General features: G+C 60.1%; 1 protein-coding gene across 1 annotated transcript in view; it reads right to left on the bottom strand.

Moving 5' to 3' along the window:
- LOC107050659 (valine--tRNA ligase-like) overlaps positions 1-18,754 on the bottom strand; it is a gene marked incomplete at its 3' end in the record, with an annotated part of 79,785 nt that extends 61,031 nt beyond the window's left edge. The window contains exons 1-5 of the mRNA XM_046901513.1: positions 18,706-18,754; positions 15,664-15,791; positions 8,428-8,592; positions 4,351-4,432; positions 1,106-1,225 (exon numbers count right to left, since the gene is read on the bottom strand). Coding sequence (XP_046757469.1) covers positions 1,106-1,225; positions 4,351-4,432; positions 8,428-8,592; positions 15,664-15,752 — 456 coding nt within the window. The remainder of the gene's footprint in view (positions 1-1,105; positions 1,226-4,350; positions 4,433-8,427; positions 8,593-15,663; positions 15,792-18,705) is intronic.
- Positions 18,755-19,754: the final 1,000 nt, after the last annotated feature.

Here is a 19,754-nt window from a genome sequence, read left to right as displayed (position 1 = left end):
TAACCACCCCATACCCCCCCATATCACCCCATATCCCCCCCTAACCACCCCATATCCCCCCATACCCCCCCACAACCACCCCATATCCCCCCATATCCCCCAATAACAAACCCATACCCCCCCATACCCCCCCATATCCCCCCACAACCACCCCATATCCCCCCATATCCCCCCACAACCACCCCATACCCCCCCATATCCCCCCCTAACCACCCCATATCCCCCCCTAACCACCCCATATCGCCCCACAACCACCCCATATCACCCCACAACCACCCCATATCAGCCCACAACCACCCCATATCAGCCCACAACCACCCCATATCCCCCCCTAACCACCCCATATCCCCCCATACCCCCCCACAACCACCCCATATCCCCCCATATCCCCCAATAACAAACCCATACCCCCCCATATCCCCCCACAACCACCCCATATCCCCCCATATCCCCCCACAACCACCCCATATCCCCCCATATCCCCCCCTAACCACCCCATACCCCCCCATATCCCCCCATATCCCCCCCTAACCACCCCATATCCCCCCCTAACCACCCCATATCCCCCCCAACCACCGCATACCCCCCCCTAACCACCCCATACCCCCCCTAACCACCCCATATCCCCCCACAATCACCCCATATCCCCCCATATCCCCCCCTAACCACCCCATACCCCCCCATATCCCCCCATATCCCCCCCTAACCACCCCATACCCTCCCATATCCCCCCATATCCCCCCCTAACCACCCCATACCCCCCCATAACGAACCCATATCCCCCCATAACCACCCCATACCCCCCCATATCCCCCCCTAACCACCCCATATCCCCCCCTAACCACCCCATACCCCCCCATATCCCCCCATATCCCCCCCTAACCACCCCATATCCCCCCCTAACCACCCCATATCCCCCCCAACCACCGCATACCCCCCCCTAACCACCCCATACCCCCCCTAACCACCCCATATCCCCCCACAACCACCCCATATCCCCCCATATCCCCCCCTAACCACCCCATACCCCCCCATAACCACCCCATACCCCCCCATATCCCCCCCCAACCACCCCATATCCCCCCCCCACGCCCCCCCAGCTCACCTCGATGTCGGAGATGGCGGACTGCAGTGCGCAGGACCAGTTGACCAGCCGGGTGCTGCGGTAGATCAGCCCCATCTCATGGAGCCGAACGAACGCCTCCGTCACAGCCACGCACATTTTCTGGGGGGGGTCAGAGCCACACGGACACGTATTGACCCATAGGGACCCACGGGGACCCATAGGGTCACATAGGGACCCATAGGGACACGTAGGGACCCATAGGGACCCACAGGGACACAGAGGGAACCATAGGGACCCACATAGAGACCTGGAGGGAACCATAGGAATACATAGGGACCCATAGGAAACCATGGGGACACATAGGGACCCATAGGGACACACAGAGACCCACAGGGACACACAGGGACCCACAGGAACACATAGAGACCCATAGGGACCCATTGGAACACATAGGGACCCATAGGGACGCATAGGGACATAGAGGGGGACACAGAGACCCATAGGGACCCATTGGGACCCATAGGGACACACAGGGACCCATGGGGAACCATGGGGAACCATGGGGAACCATGGGGACACATAGGAACCCACAGGGACCCACAGGGACCCATAGGAACACATAGGGATACATAGGGACCCACAGGGACAGATAGGGAACCATGGGTACACATAGGGACACATACGGACCCATAGGGACACACAGGGACCTATAGGGGGACACAGAGACTCATAGGGACACATAGGGACACATAGGGACACATAGGGACCCCATAGGGACACATAGAGACCCCAGAGGGACACATAGGGACCCACATAGGGACCCACATAGGGACCCATAGGGACACACAGAGACCCACAGGGACACATAGGGGCACATAGGGGCACATAGGGACCCCATAGGGACACACAGAAACCCCATAGGGACACACAGAGACCCCATAGGGAACCATGGGGACACATAGGGACACACAGAGACCCATACGGACACATAGGGACCAATAGGGACACACAGGGACCTATAGGGGGACACAGAGACCCATAGAGACCCATAGGAACACATAGGGATCCATAGGGACCCATAGGGACCCATAGGGACCCACAGGGACCCACAGGGACACATAGAGACCCATAGGGACACATAGGTACCAATAGGGACACAAAGGGACGAATAAGGACGAATAGGGACACACAGGGACCTATAGGGGGACACAGAGACCCATAGGGACCCATAGGAACACATAGGGACCCATGGGGACACACAGAGACCCACAGGGACACATAGGGACCCATGGGGACAGATAAGGAACCATGGGTACACATAGGGACACATAGAGACCCACATAGACCTATAGAGACCTGTAAGGACCCATAGGGACCGACAGGGACCCACAGGGACACTGAGTGACCCATAGGAACACAGCGACCCATAGGGACACAAAGGGACCCATAGGGACCCACAGGGACACAGAGGGACCCACAGGGACACAGAGGGACCCACGGGGACACACAGGGACCCATAGGGACCCACACAGAGACCTGGAGGGACTCATAGGGACACATAGGGACACACAGGGACCCATAGGGACCCATAGGGACACATAGGAAACCATGGGGACACATAGCGACCCATAGAGACCCACAGGGACCCACAACAACCCACAAAGACCCATAGCGACCCACAGAGAAGCATAGCGACCCATAGGGACCTCTAGCTGCCACATAGCACCCCACAGCACCCCATAGCACCCCACAGCACCCCACATACCGGGTCCAAGGTGAAGCAGGCTCTGTCCCAGTCCATGGAGGCCCCATAGCTGCCCCATACAGCCCCATAGCTGCCCCAGAGCACCCCATACAGGCCCATAGAACCCAATAGCTGCCCCATACAGCCCCATAGCCGCCCCATAGCACCCCACATACCGGGTCCATGGTGAAGCAGGCTCGGTCCCAGTCCATGGAGGCCCCATAGCCGCCCCATACAGCCCCATAGCTGCCCCAGAGCACCCCATACAGGCCCATAGAACCCAATAGCTGCCCCATACAGCCCCATAGCACCCCACATACCGGGTCCATGGTGAAGCAGGCTCGGTCCTAGTCCATGGAGGCCCCATAGCTGCCCCATACAGCCCCATAGCACCCCAAAGCCACCCAATAGCACCCCCAGAGCACCCCATAGCACCCCATAGCTGCCCCATAGCACCCCATATACCGGGTCTATGGTGAAGCAGGAGCAGTCCCAGCCCATGGAGGCCCCATAGCTGCCCATACAGCCCCATAGCTGCCCCAGAGCACCCCATACAGGCCCATAGAACCCAATAGCTGCCCCATACAGCCCCATAGCTGCCCCATAGCACCCCACATACCGGGTCCATGGTGAAGCAGGCTCGGTCCCAGTCCATGGAGGCCCCATAGCCGCCCCATACAGCCCCATAGCTGCCCCAGAGCACCCCATACAAGCCCATAGAACCCAATAGCTGCCCCATACAGCCCCATAGCCCCCCATAGCTGCCCCATAGCGCCCCACATACCGGGTCCATGGTGAAGCAGGCTCGGTCCCAGCCCACGGAGGCCCCATAGCTGCCCCATAGCCACCCCATAGCACCCCACAGCACCCCACATACCGGGTCCATGGTGAAGCAGGAGCAGTCCCAGCCCATGGAGGCCCCATAGCTGCCCATACAGCCCCATAGCTGCCCCAGAGCACCCCATACAGGCCCATAGAACCCAATAGCTGCCCCATACAGCCCCATAGCTGCCCCATAGCCGCCCCATAGCACCCCACATACCGGGTCCATGGTGAAGCAGGCTCGGTCCCAGTCCATGGAGGCCCCATAGCTGCCCCATACAGCCCCATAGCCGCCCCAGAGCACCCCATACAGGCCCATAGAACCCAATAGCTGCCCCATACAGCCCCATAGCTGCCCCATAGCCACCCCATAGCACCCCACATACCGGGTCCATGGTGAAGCAGGCTCGGTCCCAGTCCATGGAGGCCCCATAGCCGCCCCATACAGCCCCATAGCTGCCCCAGAGCACCCCATACAAGCCCATAGAACCCAATAGCTGCCCCATACAGCCCCATAGCTGCCCCATAGCCGCCCCATAGCACCCCACATACCGGGTCCATGGTGAAGCAGGCTCGGTCCCAGTCCATGGAGGCCCCATAGCTGCCCCATACAGCCCCATAGCCGCCCCAGAGCACCCCATACAGGCCCATAGAACCCAATAGCTGCCCCATACAGCCCCATAGCTGCCCCATAGCCGCCCCATAGCACCCCACATACCGGGTCCATGGTGAAGCAGGCTCGGTCCCAGTCCATGGAGGCCCCCAGGCGGCGCAGCTGCTGGTAGATGCGGTCTCCCTTCCTGTGGGGAGATGTGGGGCAGCTGGGAGAGCTGCTGGGGGGCACCTATGGGGCGCTCTGTGCGTCTGTGGGGCATTATGGGGTTTCTATAGAGTGCTATGGTGTGTCTGCACGGCGCTGTAGGGCACTGTAGGGTGCCTATGGGGCACCATAGGCGTCTACAGAGCACTACGGGGTGTCTATGGGGCACTGTGGGGGCACTATAGGGTGTCTATGGGGCACTGTAGGTGTCTACAGAGCACTATGGGGTGTCTATGGGGCACTGTAGGGCACTCTAGGGTGCCTATGGAGCACTATAGGTATCTGTAAAGCACTATGGGGTGTCTGTGGGGCACTATAGGGCATCTATGGGGTCCCTATGGGGTCCCTATGTGTCCCTATGGGGTCTCTACGTGCTCCTATGTGTCCCTATGTGTCCCTGTGTGACCCTATGGGGTCTCTATGTGCCTCTATGTGTCCCTATGTGTCCCTATGGGGACTCTATGTCTCCCTATCTGCCCCTATGGGGTCCCGATGTGTCCCTATGTGTCCCAATGGGGTCTCTATGTGTCCCTCTGGGGTCCCGATGTGTCCCTATGGGGTCCCTATGTGTCCCTATGTGTCCCTATGGGGTCTCTATGGGGTCTCTATGGGGTCCCCACCCACTCACTCCTCCTTCCATCTCCAGACCTCCTGCAGGAAGCGCTCTGTGGGGTCCCTATGTGTCCCTATGTGTCCCTATGGGGTCTCTATGTGTCCCTATGTGTCCCTATGGGGTCCCTATGGGGTCTCAATGGGGTCTCAATGGGGTCTCAATGGGGTCCCCATTCACTCACTCCTCCTTCCATCTCCAGACCTCCTGCAGGAAGCGCTCTGTGGGGTCCCTGTGTGTCCCTGTGTGTCCCTATGGGGTCTCTATGTGTCCCTATGTGTCCCTATGGGTCCCTATGGGGTCCCTATGTGTCCCTATGGGGTCCCCACGCACTCACTCCTCCTTCCATCTCCAGACCTCCTGCAGGAAGCGCTCTGTGGGGTCCCTATGTGTCCCTATGGGGTCCCTATGTGTCCCTATGTGTCCCTATGGGGTCTCTATGTGTCCCTATGTGTCCCTATGGGGTCTCTGTGTGTCCCTATGGGATCTCTGTGTGGTCCCTATGTGTCCCTATGGGGTCTCTATGGGGTCTCTATGTGTCCCTATGGGGTCCCTATGGGGTCTCTATGTGTCCCTATGGGGTCCCTATGTGTCCCTATGTGTCCCTATGGGGTCTCTATGTGTCCCTATGTGTCCCTATGGGGTCCCTATGGGGTCTCAATGGGGTCTCAATGGGGTCTCAATGGGGTCCCCATTCACTCACACCTCCTTCCATCTCCAGACCTCCTGCAGGAAGCGCTCTGTGGGGTCCCTATGTGTCCCTATGTGTCCCTATGTGTCTCTATGTGTCCCTATGTGTCCCTATGTGTCCCTATGGGGTCCCTATGTGTCCCTATGTGTCCCTATGGGGTCTCAATGGGGTCCCCCTTCACTCACTCCTCCTTCCATGTCCAGACCTCCTGCAGGAAGCGCTCTGTGGGGTCCCTATGTGTCCCTATGGGGTCTCAATGGGGTCCCCATTCACTCACTCCTCCTTCCATCTCCAGACCTCCTGCAGGAAGCGCTCTGTGGGGTCCCTATGTGTCCCTATGTGTCCCTATGGGGTCTCCAAGTGTCCCTATGTGTCCCTATGGGGTCCCTATGTGTCCCTATGGGGTCCCCACGCACTCACTCCTCCTTCCATGTCCAGACCTCCTGCAGGAAGCGCTCTGTGGGGTCCCTATGTGTCCCTATGGGGTCCCTATGTGTCCCTATGGGGTCCCTATGGGGTCTCAATGGGGTCCCCATTCACTCACACCTCCTTCCATCTCCAGACCTCCTGGAGGAAGCGCTCTGTGGGGTCCCTATGTGTCCCTATGTGTCTCTATGTGTCCCTATGGGGTCTCTATGTGTCCCTATGTGTCCCTATGGGGTCCCTATGGGGTCCCTATGGGGTCTCAATGGGGTCTCAATGGGGTCCCCCTTCACTCACTCCTCCTTCCATGTCCAGACCTCGTGCAGGAAGCGCTCTGTGGGGTCCCTATGTGTCCCTATGGGGTCCCTATGTGTCCCTATGGGGTCCCTATGTGTCCCTATGTGTCCCTATGGGGTCCCCATTCACTCACTCCTCCTTCCATCTCCAGACCTCCTGCAGGAAGCGCTCTGTGGGGTCCCTATGTGTCCCTATGGGGTCCCTATGGGGTCCCTATGTGTCCCTATGTGTCCCTATGGGGTCCCTATGGGGTCTCAATGGGGTCCCTATGGGGTCCCCCTTCACTCACTCCTCCTTCCATCTCCAGACCTCCTGCAGGAAGCGCTCTGTGGGGTCCCTATGTGTCCCTATGGGGTCCCTATGTGTCCCTATGGGGTCCCTATGTGTCCCTATGGGGTCTCAATGGGGTCCCCCTTCACTCACTCCTCCTTCCATGTCCAGACCTCGTGCAGGAAGCGCTCTGTGGGGTCCCTATGTGTCCCTATGGGGTCCCTATGTGTCCCTATGTGTCCCTATGGGGTCCCTATGTGTCCCAATGTGTCCCTATGTGTCCCTATGGGGTCCCCATTCACTCACTCCTCCTTCCATGTCCAGACCTCGTGCAGGAAGCGCTCTGTGGGGTCCCTATGTGTCCCTATGGGGTCTCAATGGGGTCCCTATGGGGTCCCCATGCACTCACTCCTCCTTCCATGTCCAGACCTCCTGCAGGAAGCGCTCTGCGGGGTCCCTATGTGTCCCTATGTGTCCCTATGTATGTGTCCCTATGGGGTCTCTATGTGTCCCTATGTGTCCCTATGTGTCCCTATGGGGTCCCTATGGGGTCTCTATGTGTCCCTATGTGTCCCTATGTGTCCCTATGGGGTCCCCCTTCACTCACTCCTCCTTCCATGTCCAGACCTCGTGCAGGAAGCGCTCTGTGGGGTCCCTATGTGTCCCTATGTGTCCCTATGTGTCCCTATGGGGTCCCTATGTGTCCCTATGGGGTCCCTATGGGGTCTCAATGGGGTCCCCACCCACTCACTCCTCCTTCCATCTCCAGACCTCGTGCAGGAAGCGCTCTGTGGGGTCCCTATGTGTCCCTATGTGTCCCTATGGGGTCCCTATGTGTCCCTATGTGTCCCTATGGGGTCTCTATGTGTCCCTATGTGTCCCTATGGGGTCTCAATGGGGTCTCAATGGGGTCCCCATTCACTCACTCCTCCTTCCATCTCCAGACCTCCTGCAGGAAGCGCTCTGTGGGGTCCCTATGTGTCCCTATGGGGTCTCAATGGGGTCTCTATGGGGTCCCCCTTCACTCACTCCTCCTTCCATGTCCAGACCTCGTGCAGGAAGCGCTCTGTGGGGTCCCTATGTGTCCCTATGGGGTCTCTATGGGGTCCCCACGCACTCACTCCTCCTTCCATGTCCAGACCTCCTGCAGGAAGCGCTCTGTGGGGTCCCTATGTGTCCCTATGTGTCCCTATGGGGTCCCTATGTGTCCCTATGTATCCCTATGTGTCCCTATGGGGTCCCTATGGGGTCCCCATGGGGTCCCCCTTCACTCACTCCTCCTTCCATGTCCAGACCTCCTGCAGGAAGCGCTCTGTGGGGTCCCTATGTGTCCCTATGGGGTCCCTATGGGGTCCCCCTTCACTCACTCCTCCTTCCACGTCCAGACCTCGTGCAGGAAGCGCTCTGTGGGGTCCCTATGTGTCCCTATGTGTCCCTATGTGTCCCTATGTGTCCCTATGGGGTCCCTATGGGGTCCCTATGGGGTCTCCATGTGTCCCTATGTGTCCCTATGTGTCCCTATGTGTCCCTATGTATCCCTATGTGTCCCTATGTATCCCTATGGGGTCCCCACGCAATCACTCCTCCTTCCATGTCCAGACCTCGTGCAGGAAGCGCTCTGTGGGGTCCCTATGTGTCCCTATGGGGTCCCTATGGGGTCCCTATGGGGTCCCCCTTCACTCACTCCTCCTTCCACGTCCAGACCTCGTGCAGGAAGCGCTCCCTTCCCAGCTGCAGCCGCCCCACCCCTCTCTCGCGCTGCAGTTTCCTCTCCACCACCACCTGCGTGGCGATCCCGGCGTGGTCACAGCCCGGGTTCCACAGCGTCGTCTGCCCGCACATCCGGTGCCTGTGGGGGGACACGAAGGACATGGGGGTCAGGGGGGGTCATGGGGGGTGCTATGGGGTCACTATGGGGTGCTATGGGGCACTATGGGGTGACTATGGGGTGGTTATGGGGCACTGAGGCGTCCCACAGCGTCATCTGCCCGCACATCCGGTGCCTGTGGGGGGACACGAAGGACATGGGGGTCATGGGGTTGGTTATGGGGCACTATGGGGGGGTTATGGGGGGGTTATGGGGCACTGAGGCGTTCCACAGCGTCGTCTGCCCGCACATCCGGTGCCTGTGGGGGGACACGAAGGACGTGGGGGTCAGGGGGGGTGGTTATGGGGCACTATGGGGTGCTATGGGGCAATATGGGGGGGTTATGGGGGGGTTATGGGGCACTGAGCCGTTCCACAGCGTCGTCTGCCCGCACATCCGGTGCCTGTGGGGGGACACGAAGGACGTGGGGGTCAGGGGGGGTCATGGGGTTGGTTATGGGGCACTATGGGGTCACTATGGGGTGGCTATGGGGCACTATGTGGGGGTTATGGGGGGGTTATGGGTCACAGCCCGGGTTCCACAGCGTCGTCTGCCCGCACATCCGGTGCCTGTGGGGGGACACGAAGGACGTGGGGGTCAGGGGGGGTCATGGGGGGTCAGGGGGGGTGGGTATGGGGCACTATGGGGTGGCTATGGGGGGGTTATGGGGCACTGAGGTGTTCCACAGCGTCGTCTGCCCGCACATCCGGTGCCTGTGGGGGGACACGAAGGACTTGGGGGTCAGGGGGGGTCAGGGGGGGTCCTATGGGGTGGCTATGGGGTACTATGGGGTGGCTATGGGGGGGTTATGGGGCACTGAGGCGTTCCACAGCGTCGTCGGCCCGCACATCCGGTGCCTGTGGGGGGACACGAAGGACATGGGGGTCAGGGGGGGTCATGGGGGGTGCTATGGGGTGGCTATGGGGTGCTCTGGGGGGGTTATGGGGCACTGAGGCGTTCCACAGCGTCGTCTGCCCACACATCCGGTGCCTGTGGGGGGACACGAAGGACATGGGGGTCAGGGGGGGTCATGGGGTTGGTTATGGGGCACTATGGGGGGGTTATGGGGGGGTTATGGGGCACTGAGGCGTTCCACAGCGTCGTCTGCCCGCACATCCGGTGCCTGTGGGGGGACACGAAGGACGTGGGGGTCAGGGGGGGTGGTTATGGGGCACTATGGGGTGCTATGGGGCAATATGGGGGGGTTATGGGGGGGTTATGGGGCACTGAGCCGTTCCACAGCGTCGTCTGCCCGCACATCCGGTGCCTGTGGGGGGACACGAAGGACATGGGGGTCAGGGGGGGTCATGGGGGGTCTTATGGGGTGGGTATGGGGTGGCTATGGGGGAGTTATGGGGCACTGAGACGTCCCACAGCGTCGTCTGCCCGCACATCCGGTGCCTGGAAAGGAGATGGGGGTCAGGGGGGGTTATGGGGTTGGTTATGGGGCACTATGGGGTCACTATGGGGTGGTTATGGGGCACTATGGGGGGGTTATGGGGCACTGAGGTGTTCCACAGCGTCGTCTGCCCGCACATCCGGTGCCTGGAAAGAAGATGGGGGTCATGGGGGGTGGTTATGGGGCACTATGGGGTGGTTATGGGGCACTATGGGGCGGCTATGGGGCACAGCCTGGGTTCCACAGCGTCGTCTGCCCGCACATCCGGTGCCTGGAAAGGAAATGGGGGTCACGGGGGGTGGTTATGGGGCACTATGGGGTCACTATGGGGTGCTATGGGGCACTATGGGGTGGTTATGGGGCACTATGGGGCACTGAGACGTTCCACAGCGTCGTCTGCCCGCATATCCGCTGCCTGGAAAGGAGATTGGGGTCACGGGGGTGGTTATGGGGCACTATGGGGTCACTATGGGGTGGCTATAGGGCACTATAGAGCGGTTATGGGGCACTATAGGATGGTTATGGGGCACTATAGGATGGTTATGGGGTGCTACGGGGTGGTTATGGGGCACTATACGGTGCTTAGGAGGCACTATGGGGTGGTTATAGGGCATGATGGGGTGGTTACGGGGCGCTACGGGGTGGTTATGGGGCGCCATGGGGCGGTTATGGGGCACTATAGGATGGTTATGGGGCGCTACGGGGCGGTTATGGGGCGCCATGGGGCGGTTATGGGGCACTATGGGGCGGTTAATGAGAGCTATGGGGTGGTTATGGGGCGCTACGGGGTGGTTATGGGGCGCTACGGGGTGGTTATGGGGCACAGTCCATGTTCCACAGCATCGTCTACACGCACATCAGGTTCCTGTGGGGTGGGATGTGGGGCGGGATGTGGGGGAGCCATGGGGCAGCTATGGGGCAGCTATGGGGCAGCCGTGGGGCAGCCGTGGGGCAGCCGTGGGGCTGCTATGTGCTACCTACAGGGCAGCTATGGGGCTGTTATGGGGCCGCTATGGGGCAGCCATGCGGCAGCTATGGGCTATCCATGGGGCAGCCATGGGGCAGCCATGGGGCTGTTATGGGGCTGTTATGGGGCAGCTATGGGGCAGCTATGGGGCAGCTATGGGGCAGCCATGAGGCAGCCATGGGCTATCTATGGGGCAGCTATGGGGCAGCTATGGGCTATCTATGGGGCTGTTATGGGGCTGTTATGGGACCGCTATGGGGCAGCCATGGGGCAGCTATGGGCTATCTATGGGGCAGCCATGGGGCAGCCATGGGGCTGCTATGTGCTACCTGCAGGCAGCTATGGGGCAGCTACGGCGCAGCTACGGGGCAGCTATGGAGCTGTTATGGATCAGCCATGGGGCAGCTATGGGCTATCTATGGGGCACCTATGGGCTATCTATGGGGCAGCTATGGGCTATCTATAGGACTGTTATGGGGCAGCTATGGGGCAGCAATGGAGCTGTTATGGATCAGCCACGGGGCAGCTATGGGCTATCTATGGGGCAGCTATGGGGCAGCTATGGGCTATCTATGGGGCTGTTATGGGGCTGTTATGGGACCGCTATGGGGCAGCCATGGGGCAGCTATGGGCTATCTATGGGGCAGCCATGGGGCAGCCATGGGGCTGCTATGTGCTACCTGCAGGCAGCTATGGGGCAGCTACGGCGCAACTACGGGGCAGCTATGGAGCTGTTATGGATCAGCCATGGGGCAGCTATGGGCTATCTATGGGGCACCTATGGGCTATCTATGGGGCAGCTATGGGCTATCTATAGGACTGTTATGGGGCAGCTATGGGGCAGCAATGGAGCTGTTATGGATCAGCCACGGGGCAGCTATGGGCTATCTATGGGGCAGCTATGGGGCAGCCACGGGGCACCTATGGGCTATCTATGGGGCTGTTATGGGGCAGCTATGGGGCAGCTATAGGACTGTTATGGGGCAGCTATGGGGCAGCAATGGAGCTGTTATGGATCAGCCACGGGGCACCTATGGGCTATCTATGGGGCAGCTATGGGCTTTCTATGGGGCAGCTATGGGCTTTCTATGGGGCAGCTATGGGGCAGCTATAGGCTATCTATGAGTCTGTTATGGGGCAGCTATGGGACTGTTACAGGGCAGCTATGGGCTATCTATGGGGCAGCTATGGGACTGTTACAGGGCAGCTATGGGCTAGCTATGGGGCAGCTATGGGCTACCTATGAGGCTGTTATGGGGCAGCTATGGGGCAGCTATGGGCTATGTATGGGACTGTTATGGGGCAGCTATGGGCTATGTATGGGACTGTTATGGGGCAGCTATGGGCTACGTATGGGACTGTTATGGGGCAGCTATGGGGCAGCCATGGGGCAGCCATGGGCTTTCTATGGGGCAGCTATGGGCTTTCTATGGGGCAGCTATGGGCTTTCTATGGGGCAGCTATGGGGCAGCTATAGGCTATCTATGAGGCTCTTATGGGGCAGCTATGGGACTGTTACGGGGCAGCCATGGGGCAGCCATGGGCTATCTATGGGGCAGCTATGGGACTGTTACGGGGCAGCTATGGGCTATCTATGGGGCAGCTATGGGACTGCTACGGGGCAGCTATGGGCTATCTATGGGGCAGCTATGGGACTGTTACGGGGCAGCCATGGGCTATCTATGGGGCAGCTATGGGACTGTTACGGGGCAGCTATGGGCTATCTATGGGGCAGCTATGGGACTGTTACGGGGCAGCTATGGGCTATCTATGGGGCAGCTATGGGCTACCTATGAGGCTGTTATGGGGCAGCTATGGGGCAGCTATGGGCTACCTATGAGGCTGTTATGGGGCAGCTATGGGGCAGCTATGGGTTATGTATGGGACTGTTATGGGGCAGCCATGGGGCAGCCATGGGGCAGCCATGGGACTGTTACGGGGCAGCTATGGGGCAGCCATGGGGCAGCTATGGGGCAGCAATGGAGCTGTTATGGATCAGCCATGGGGCAGCTATGGGCTTTCTATGGGGCAGCTATGGGGCAGCTATAGGCTATCTATGAGGCTGTTAGGGGGCAACTATGGGACTGTTACGGGGCAGCCATGGGGCAGCCATGGGCTATCTATGGGGCAGCTATGGGACTGCTACGGGGCAGCTATGGGCTATCTATGGGGCAGCTATGGGCTACCTATGAGGCTGTTATGGGGCAGCTATGGGGCAGCTATGGACTATGTATGGGACTGTTACAGGGCAGCTATGGGCTATGTATGGGGCAGCTATGGGGCAGCCATGGGGCAGCCATGGGGCAGCTATGGGCTATCTATGGGGCAGCTATGGGCTTTCTATGGGGCAGCTACGGGGCAGCTATAGGCTATCTATGAGGCTGTTATGGGGCAGCTACGGGACTGTTACGGGGCAGCCATGGGGCAGCCATGGGCTATCTATGGGGCAGCTATGGGACTGTTACGGGGCAGCTATGGGCTATCTATGGGGCAGCTATGGGACTGCTACGGGGCAGCTATGGGCTATCTATGGGGCAGCTATGGGCTACCTATGAGGCTGTTATGGGGCAGCTATGGGGCAGCTATGGACTATGTATGGGACTGTTATGGGGCAGCTATGGGCTATGTATGGGGCAGCTATGGGGCAGCCATGGGGCAGCCATGGGGCAGCTATGGGCTATCTATGGGGCAGCTATGGGCTTTCTATGGGGCAGCTACGGGGCAGCTATAGGCTATCTATGAGGCTGTTATGGGGCAGCTACGGGACTGTTACGGGGCAGCCATGGGGCAGCCATGGGCTATCTATGGGGCAGCTATGGGACTGTTACGGGGCAGCTATGGGCTATCTATGGGGCAGCTATGGGACTGTTACGGGGCAGCCATGGGCTATCTATGGGGCAGCTATGGGACTGTTACGGGGCAGCTATGGGCTATCTATGGGGCAGCTATGGGACTGTTACGGGGCAGCTATGGGCTATCTATGGGGCAGCTATGGGCTACCTATGAGGCTGTTATGGGGCAGCTATGGGGCAGCTATGGGCTACCTATGAGGCTGTTATGGGGCAGCTATGGGGCAGCTATGGGTTATGTATGGGACTGTTATGGGGCAGCCATGGGGCAGCCATGGGGCAGCCATGGGACTGTTACGGGGCAGCTATGGGGCAGCCATGGGGCAGCTATGGGGCAGCAATGGAGCTGTTATGGATCAGCCATGGGCAGCTATGGGCTTTCTATGGGGCAGCTATGGGGCAGCTATAGGCTATCTATGAGGCTGTTAGGGGGCAACTATGGGACTGTTACGGGGCAGCCATGGGGCAGCCATGGGCTATCTATGGGGCAGCTATGGGACTGCTACGGGGCAGCTATGGGCTATCTATGGGGCAGCTATGGGCTACCTATGAGGCTGTTATGGGGCAGCTATGGGGCAGCTATGGACTATGTATGGGACTGTTATGGGGCAGCTATGGGCTATGTATGGGGCAGCTATGGGGCAGCCCTGGGGCAGCCATGGGGCAGCTATGGGCTATCTATGGGGCAGCTATGGGCTTTCTATGGGGCAGCTACGGGGCAGCTATAGGCTATCTATGAGGCTGTTATGGGGCAGCTACGGGACTGTTACGGGGCAGCCATGGGGCAGCCATGGGCTATCTATGGGGCAGCTATGGGACTGTTACGGGGCAGCTATGGGCTATCTATGGGGCAGCTATGGGACTGCTACGGGGCAGCTATGGGCTATCTATGGGGCAGCTATGGGACTGTTACGGGGCAGCTATGGGCTATCTATGGGGCAGCTATGGGACTGTTACGGGGCAGCCATGGGCTATCTATGGGGCAGCTATGGGCTACCTATGAGGCTGTTATGGGGCAGCTATGGGGCAGCTATGGGCTATGTATGGGACTGTTATGCGGCAGCTATGGGCTACGTATGGGATTGTTATGGGGCAGCCATGGGGCAGCCATGGGGCAGCCATGGGCTATCTATGGGGCAGCTATGGGCTTTCTATGGGGCAGCTATGGGCTTTCTATGGGGCAGCTATGGGCTTTCTATGGGGCAGCTACGGGGCAGCTATAGGCTATCTATGAGGCTGTTATGGGGCAGCTACGGGACTGTTACGGGGCAGCCATGGGGCAGCCATGGGCTATCTATGGGGCAGCTATGGGACTGTTACGGGGCAGCCATGGGCTATCTATGGGGCAGCTATGGGACTGTTACGGGGCAGCTATGGGCTATCTATGGGGCAGCTATGGGACTGTTACGGGGCAGCTATGGGCTATCTATGGGGCAGCTATGGGACTGCTACGGGGCAGCTACGGGCTACCTATGAGGCTGTTATGGGGCAGCTATGGGCTACGTATGGGACTGTTATGGGGCAGCTATGGGCTATGTATGGGACTATTATGGGGCAGCTATGGGGCAGCCATGGGGCAGCCATGGGGCAGCTATGGGGCAGCTATGGGGCAGCCATGAGGCAGCTATGGGGCAGCTATGGATCAGCCATGAGGCAGCTATGGGCTTTCTATGGGGCAGCTATGGGCTTTCTATGGGGCAGCTATGGGGCAGCTATAGGCTATCTATGAGGCTGTTATGGGGCAGCTATGGGACTGTTACAGGGCAGCTATGGGCTATCTATGGGGCAGCTATGGGGCAGCTATGGGGCAGCTATGGGGCAGCTATGGGGCAGCTCACCAGCGGGTCAGGGTGTCCTGGATGGCGCTGGTCAGCGCGTGGCCGAGGTGCAGCGTCCCGGTGACGTTGGGGGGGGGGACGCACATCATGAACACCCCCCGGGGGTTCGGCTCCGAGATCCCACTGCGCTGTGGGGCAGAAGGGGGGGGGGGGGGGGGGGGGGGGGGGGGGGGGGGGGGGGGGGGGGGGGGGGGGGGGGGGGGGGGGGAGGGAAGGCAAAGAGGGGCGGGGTGAGAGGGGGTGGGGTGAGAGGGGGTGCTGTGGGGTGGGCTATGGGGTGCTATGGGGTGCTGTGGGGTGGGGTGGGGTGAGAGGGAGTGCTGTGGGGTGGGCTATAGGGTGCTGTGGGGTGGGCTATGGGGTGCTATGGATTGCTATGGGTTGCTGTGTGTCTCTATGGGTCACTGTGGGGCTCTATGGGTCGCTGTGGGTCGCTGCGGGGCTCTATGGGTCGCTACAGGTCGCTGCGGGGCTCTATGGGTCCCTATGGGTCACTGTGGGACTCTATGGGTCTCTATGGGTCGCTGTGGGGCAGCTATGGGTCGCTATGGGGTGCTGTGGGGTGTGCTATGGGGGGTGGTGGGGTGGGCTATGGGTTGTTGTGGAGCTCTATGGGGCTCTATGGGTCGCTGTGGGTCGCTGCGGGGCTCTATGGGTCTCTATGGGTTGCTGTGGGGCATCTATGGGTCCCTAAGGGTCTCTATGGGGCAGCTGTGGGTCTCTATGGGTCGCTGTGGGGCAGGTCTGGGTCTCTATGGGTCACTGTGGGGCTCTATGGGTCGCTGTGGGGCACATATAGGTCTCTATGGGTTGCTGTGGGTCTCTATTGGTCGCTATGGGTCACTGTGGGGCTCTATGGGTCGCTATGGGGCAGCTCTGGGTCTCTATGGGTCGCTGTGGGGCTCTATGGGTCTCTATGGGTTGCTGTGGCTCTCTGTGGGTCTCTATGGGTCGCTGTGGGGCTCTATGGGTTGCTATGGGGCAGCTATGGGTCTCTATGGGTTGCTATAGGTCGCTATGGGTCGCTGTGGGTCGCTGTGGGGCAGCTATGGGGCAGTTCTGAGTTGCTATGGGGCTCTATGGGTCACTATGGGTTGCTGTGGCTCTCTATGGGTCTCTATGGGTCGCTGTGGGTCGCTGTGGGTCGCTGTGGGGCAGCTGTGGGGCAGCTAGGGGTCGCTGTGGGTCTCTGTGGGGCAGCTGTGGGTCTCTATGGGTCGCTGTGGGGCAGCTGTGGGTCTCTATGGGCCAGCTATGGGGCAGCTATGGGTTGCTATGGGTCCCTATGGGTCACTCTGGGTCACTATGGGTTGCTATAGGTCGCTATGGGTCACTGTGGGTCGCTGTGGGGCAGCTATGGGGCAGTTCTGAGTTGCTATGGGGCTCTATGGGTCACTACGGGTTGCTGTGGCTCTCTATGGGTCTCTATGGGTCGCTGTGGGTCGCTGTGGGGCAGCTGTGGGGCAGCTAGGGGTCGCTGTGGGTCGCTGTGGGTCGCTATGGGTCGCTGTGGGGCAGCTATGGGTCTCTATGGGCCAGCTATGGGGCAGCTATGCGTTGCTATGGGTCCCTATGGGTCACTCTGGGTCGCTATGGGGCTCTATGGATCGCTACGGGTCACTGTAGGTCGCTATAGGTCGCTGTGGGTCGCTGTGGGGGTCTATGGGGCAGCTGTGGGGCTCTATGGGTCGCTGTGGGGCTCTGTGGGGCAGCTATGGGTCCCTATGGGTCTCTATGGGTCGCTGTGGGGCTCTATAGGGCAGGTATGGGTTGCTATGGGTTGCTGTGGGGCTCTATGGGGCAGCTATGGGTCTCTATGGGTTGCTGTGGGGCTCTATGGGGCTCTATGGGTCACTGTGGGGCTCTATGGGTCACTGTGGGGCAGCTCTGGGTCTCTATGGGTTGCCGTGGAGCTCTGTGGGGCAGTTATGGGTCCCTATGGGTCTCTAAGGGTCGCTGTGGGGCTCTATGGGGCAGGTATGGGTTGCTATGGGTTGCTGTGGGGCTCTATGGGGCAACTATGGGTCTCTATGGGTTGCTGTGGGGCTCTATGGGTCCCTATGGATCGCTGTGGGGCTCTATGGTTCGCTGTGGGGCTCTATGGGGCAGCTGTGGGTCCCTATGGATTGCTGTGGGGCTCTATGGGGCAGCTGTGGGGCCCTATGGGGCAGCTGTGGGGCAGCTATGAGTCTCTATGGGTCGCTGTGGGGCAGCTATGGGTCTCTATGGGTCTGTATGGGTCGCTGTGGGGCAGCTATGGGTCACTATGGGGCTCTATGGGTCGCTGTGGGGCAGCTCTGTGTTGCTGTGGGTCCTTGTGGGTCTCTATGGGGCAGCTGTGGGGCTCTATGGGTCGCTGTGAGGCTCTATGGGGCAGCTCTGGGTCTCTATGGATTGCCGTGGAGCTCTGTGGGTCTCTATGGGTCCCTATGGGTCTCTATGGGTCGCTGTGGGGCTCTATGGGGCAGCTATGGGTCTCTACGGGTCCCTATGGGTCGTTGTGGGGCTCTATGGGGCAGCTCTGGGTCCCTATGGGTCGCTGTGGGTCCCTATGGGGCTCTAGGGAGCAGCTATGGGTCTCTATGGGTTGCTATGGGTCCCTATGGGTCTCTATGGGTTGCTGTGGGGCTCTATGGGGCAGCTCTGGGTCTCTATGGGTCGCTGTGGGGCTCTATGGGTCGCTGTGGGTCCCTACGGGTCGCTGTGGGGCTCTATGGGGCAGCTGTGGGTCGCTATGGGGCAGCTGTGGGTCGCTATGGGGCTCTATGGGGCAGCTGTGGGTCCCTATGGGTCGCTGTGGGTCCCGATGGGGCTCTATGGGGCAGCTATGGGTCGCTATGGGTCGCTATGGGTCGCAGTGGGTCGCAGTGGGGCTTAATGGGGCAGCTGTGGGTCCCTATGGGTCGCTGTGGGTCCCTATGGGGCTCTAGGGGGCAGCTATGGGTCCCTATGGGTCGCTATAGGGCAGCTGTGGGTCGCAGTGGGGCTCTATGGGGCAGCTGTGGGTCGCTATGGGTCGCTGTGGGTCGCAGTGGGGCTCACCCCGTACTCCGGCTTGAAGAAGCCCTCCTTCTCCCACCAGCTGTACCACGCGGCCTCCACGTAGCGCGGGCTGTACGACTGTGGCAGCGGCACCGACACATCTGGGGGGCAGAAATGGGGTTATGGGGCGGTTATGGGGCGGTTATGGGGTGATGTGGGGTTATAGGAGGGGAATATGGGGGGTTATGGGGAGTTATGGAGGGTTATGGGAGGTTATAGGGGGGGTTATGGGGTGATGTGGGGCTGTACGACTGCGGCAGCGGCACCGACACATCTGGGGGGCAGAAATGGGGTTATGGGGCGGTTATGGGGCGATGTGGGGTTATAGGGGGGTTATGGGGTGATGTGGGGTTATAGGAGGGAAATATGGGGGGTTATGGGGGGTTATGGAGGGTTATGGGAGGTTATAGGGGGGGTTATGGGGTGATGTGGGGCTGTACAACAAAGGCAGCGGCACCGACACATCTGGGGGGCGGAAATGGGGTTATGGGGCGGTTATGGGGCGATGTGGGGTTATAGGGGGGTTATAGGGGGGGATATGGGGGGGTTATGGGGGGGGTTATGGGGGGATGTGGGGTTATAGGGGGGGATATGGGGGGTTATGGGGGGGTTATGGGGTGATGTGGGGCTGTACGACAAAGGCAGCGGCACCGACACATCTGGGGGGCAGAAATGGGGTTATGGGGGGGGATATGGGGTTAAAGGGGGGGTTATAGGGGGGGATATGGGGGGTTATGGGGTTATAGGGGGGGGGGTTATGGGGTGATGTGGGGTTATAGGGGGGGATATGGGGTGAAGTGGGGGGTTATGGGGGGGGTTATGGGGTGATGTGGGGCTGTACGACAACGGCAGCGGCACCGACACATCTGGGGGGCAGTTATGGGGTTATGGGGGGGGGTTATGGGGTTATAGGAGGGGTTATGGGGGGTTATGGGGTTATAGGGGGGGATACGGGGTGATGTGGGGTTATAGGGGGGGATATGGGGGGAATATGGGGGGTTATGGGGGGGGTTATGGGGGGATGTGGGGCTGTACGACAACGGCAGCGG

The sequence above is a fragment of the Gallus gallus genome, chromosome 16 (genome assembly GCF_016699485.2).
Source record: "Gallus gallus isolate bGalGal1 chromosome 16, bGalGal1.mat.broiler.GRCg7b, whole genome shotgun sequence".
NCBI classification, from domain to species: Eukaryota; Metazoa; Chordata; class Aves; order Galliformes; family Phasianidae; genus Gallus; species Gallus gallus.
Note: the sequence above shows the minus strand (reverse complement) of the source record. Positions and strands in the feature narration are given on the sequence as shown.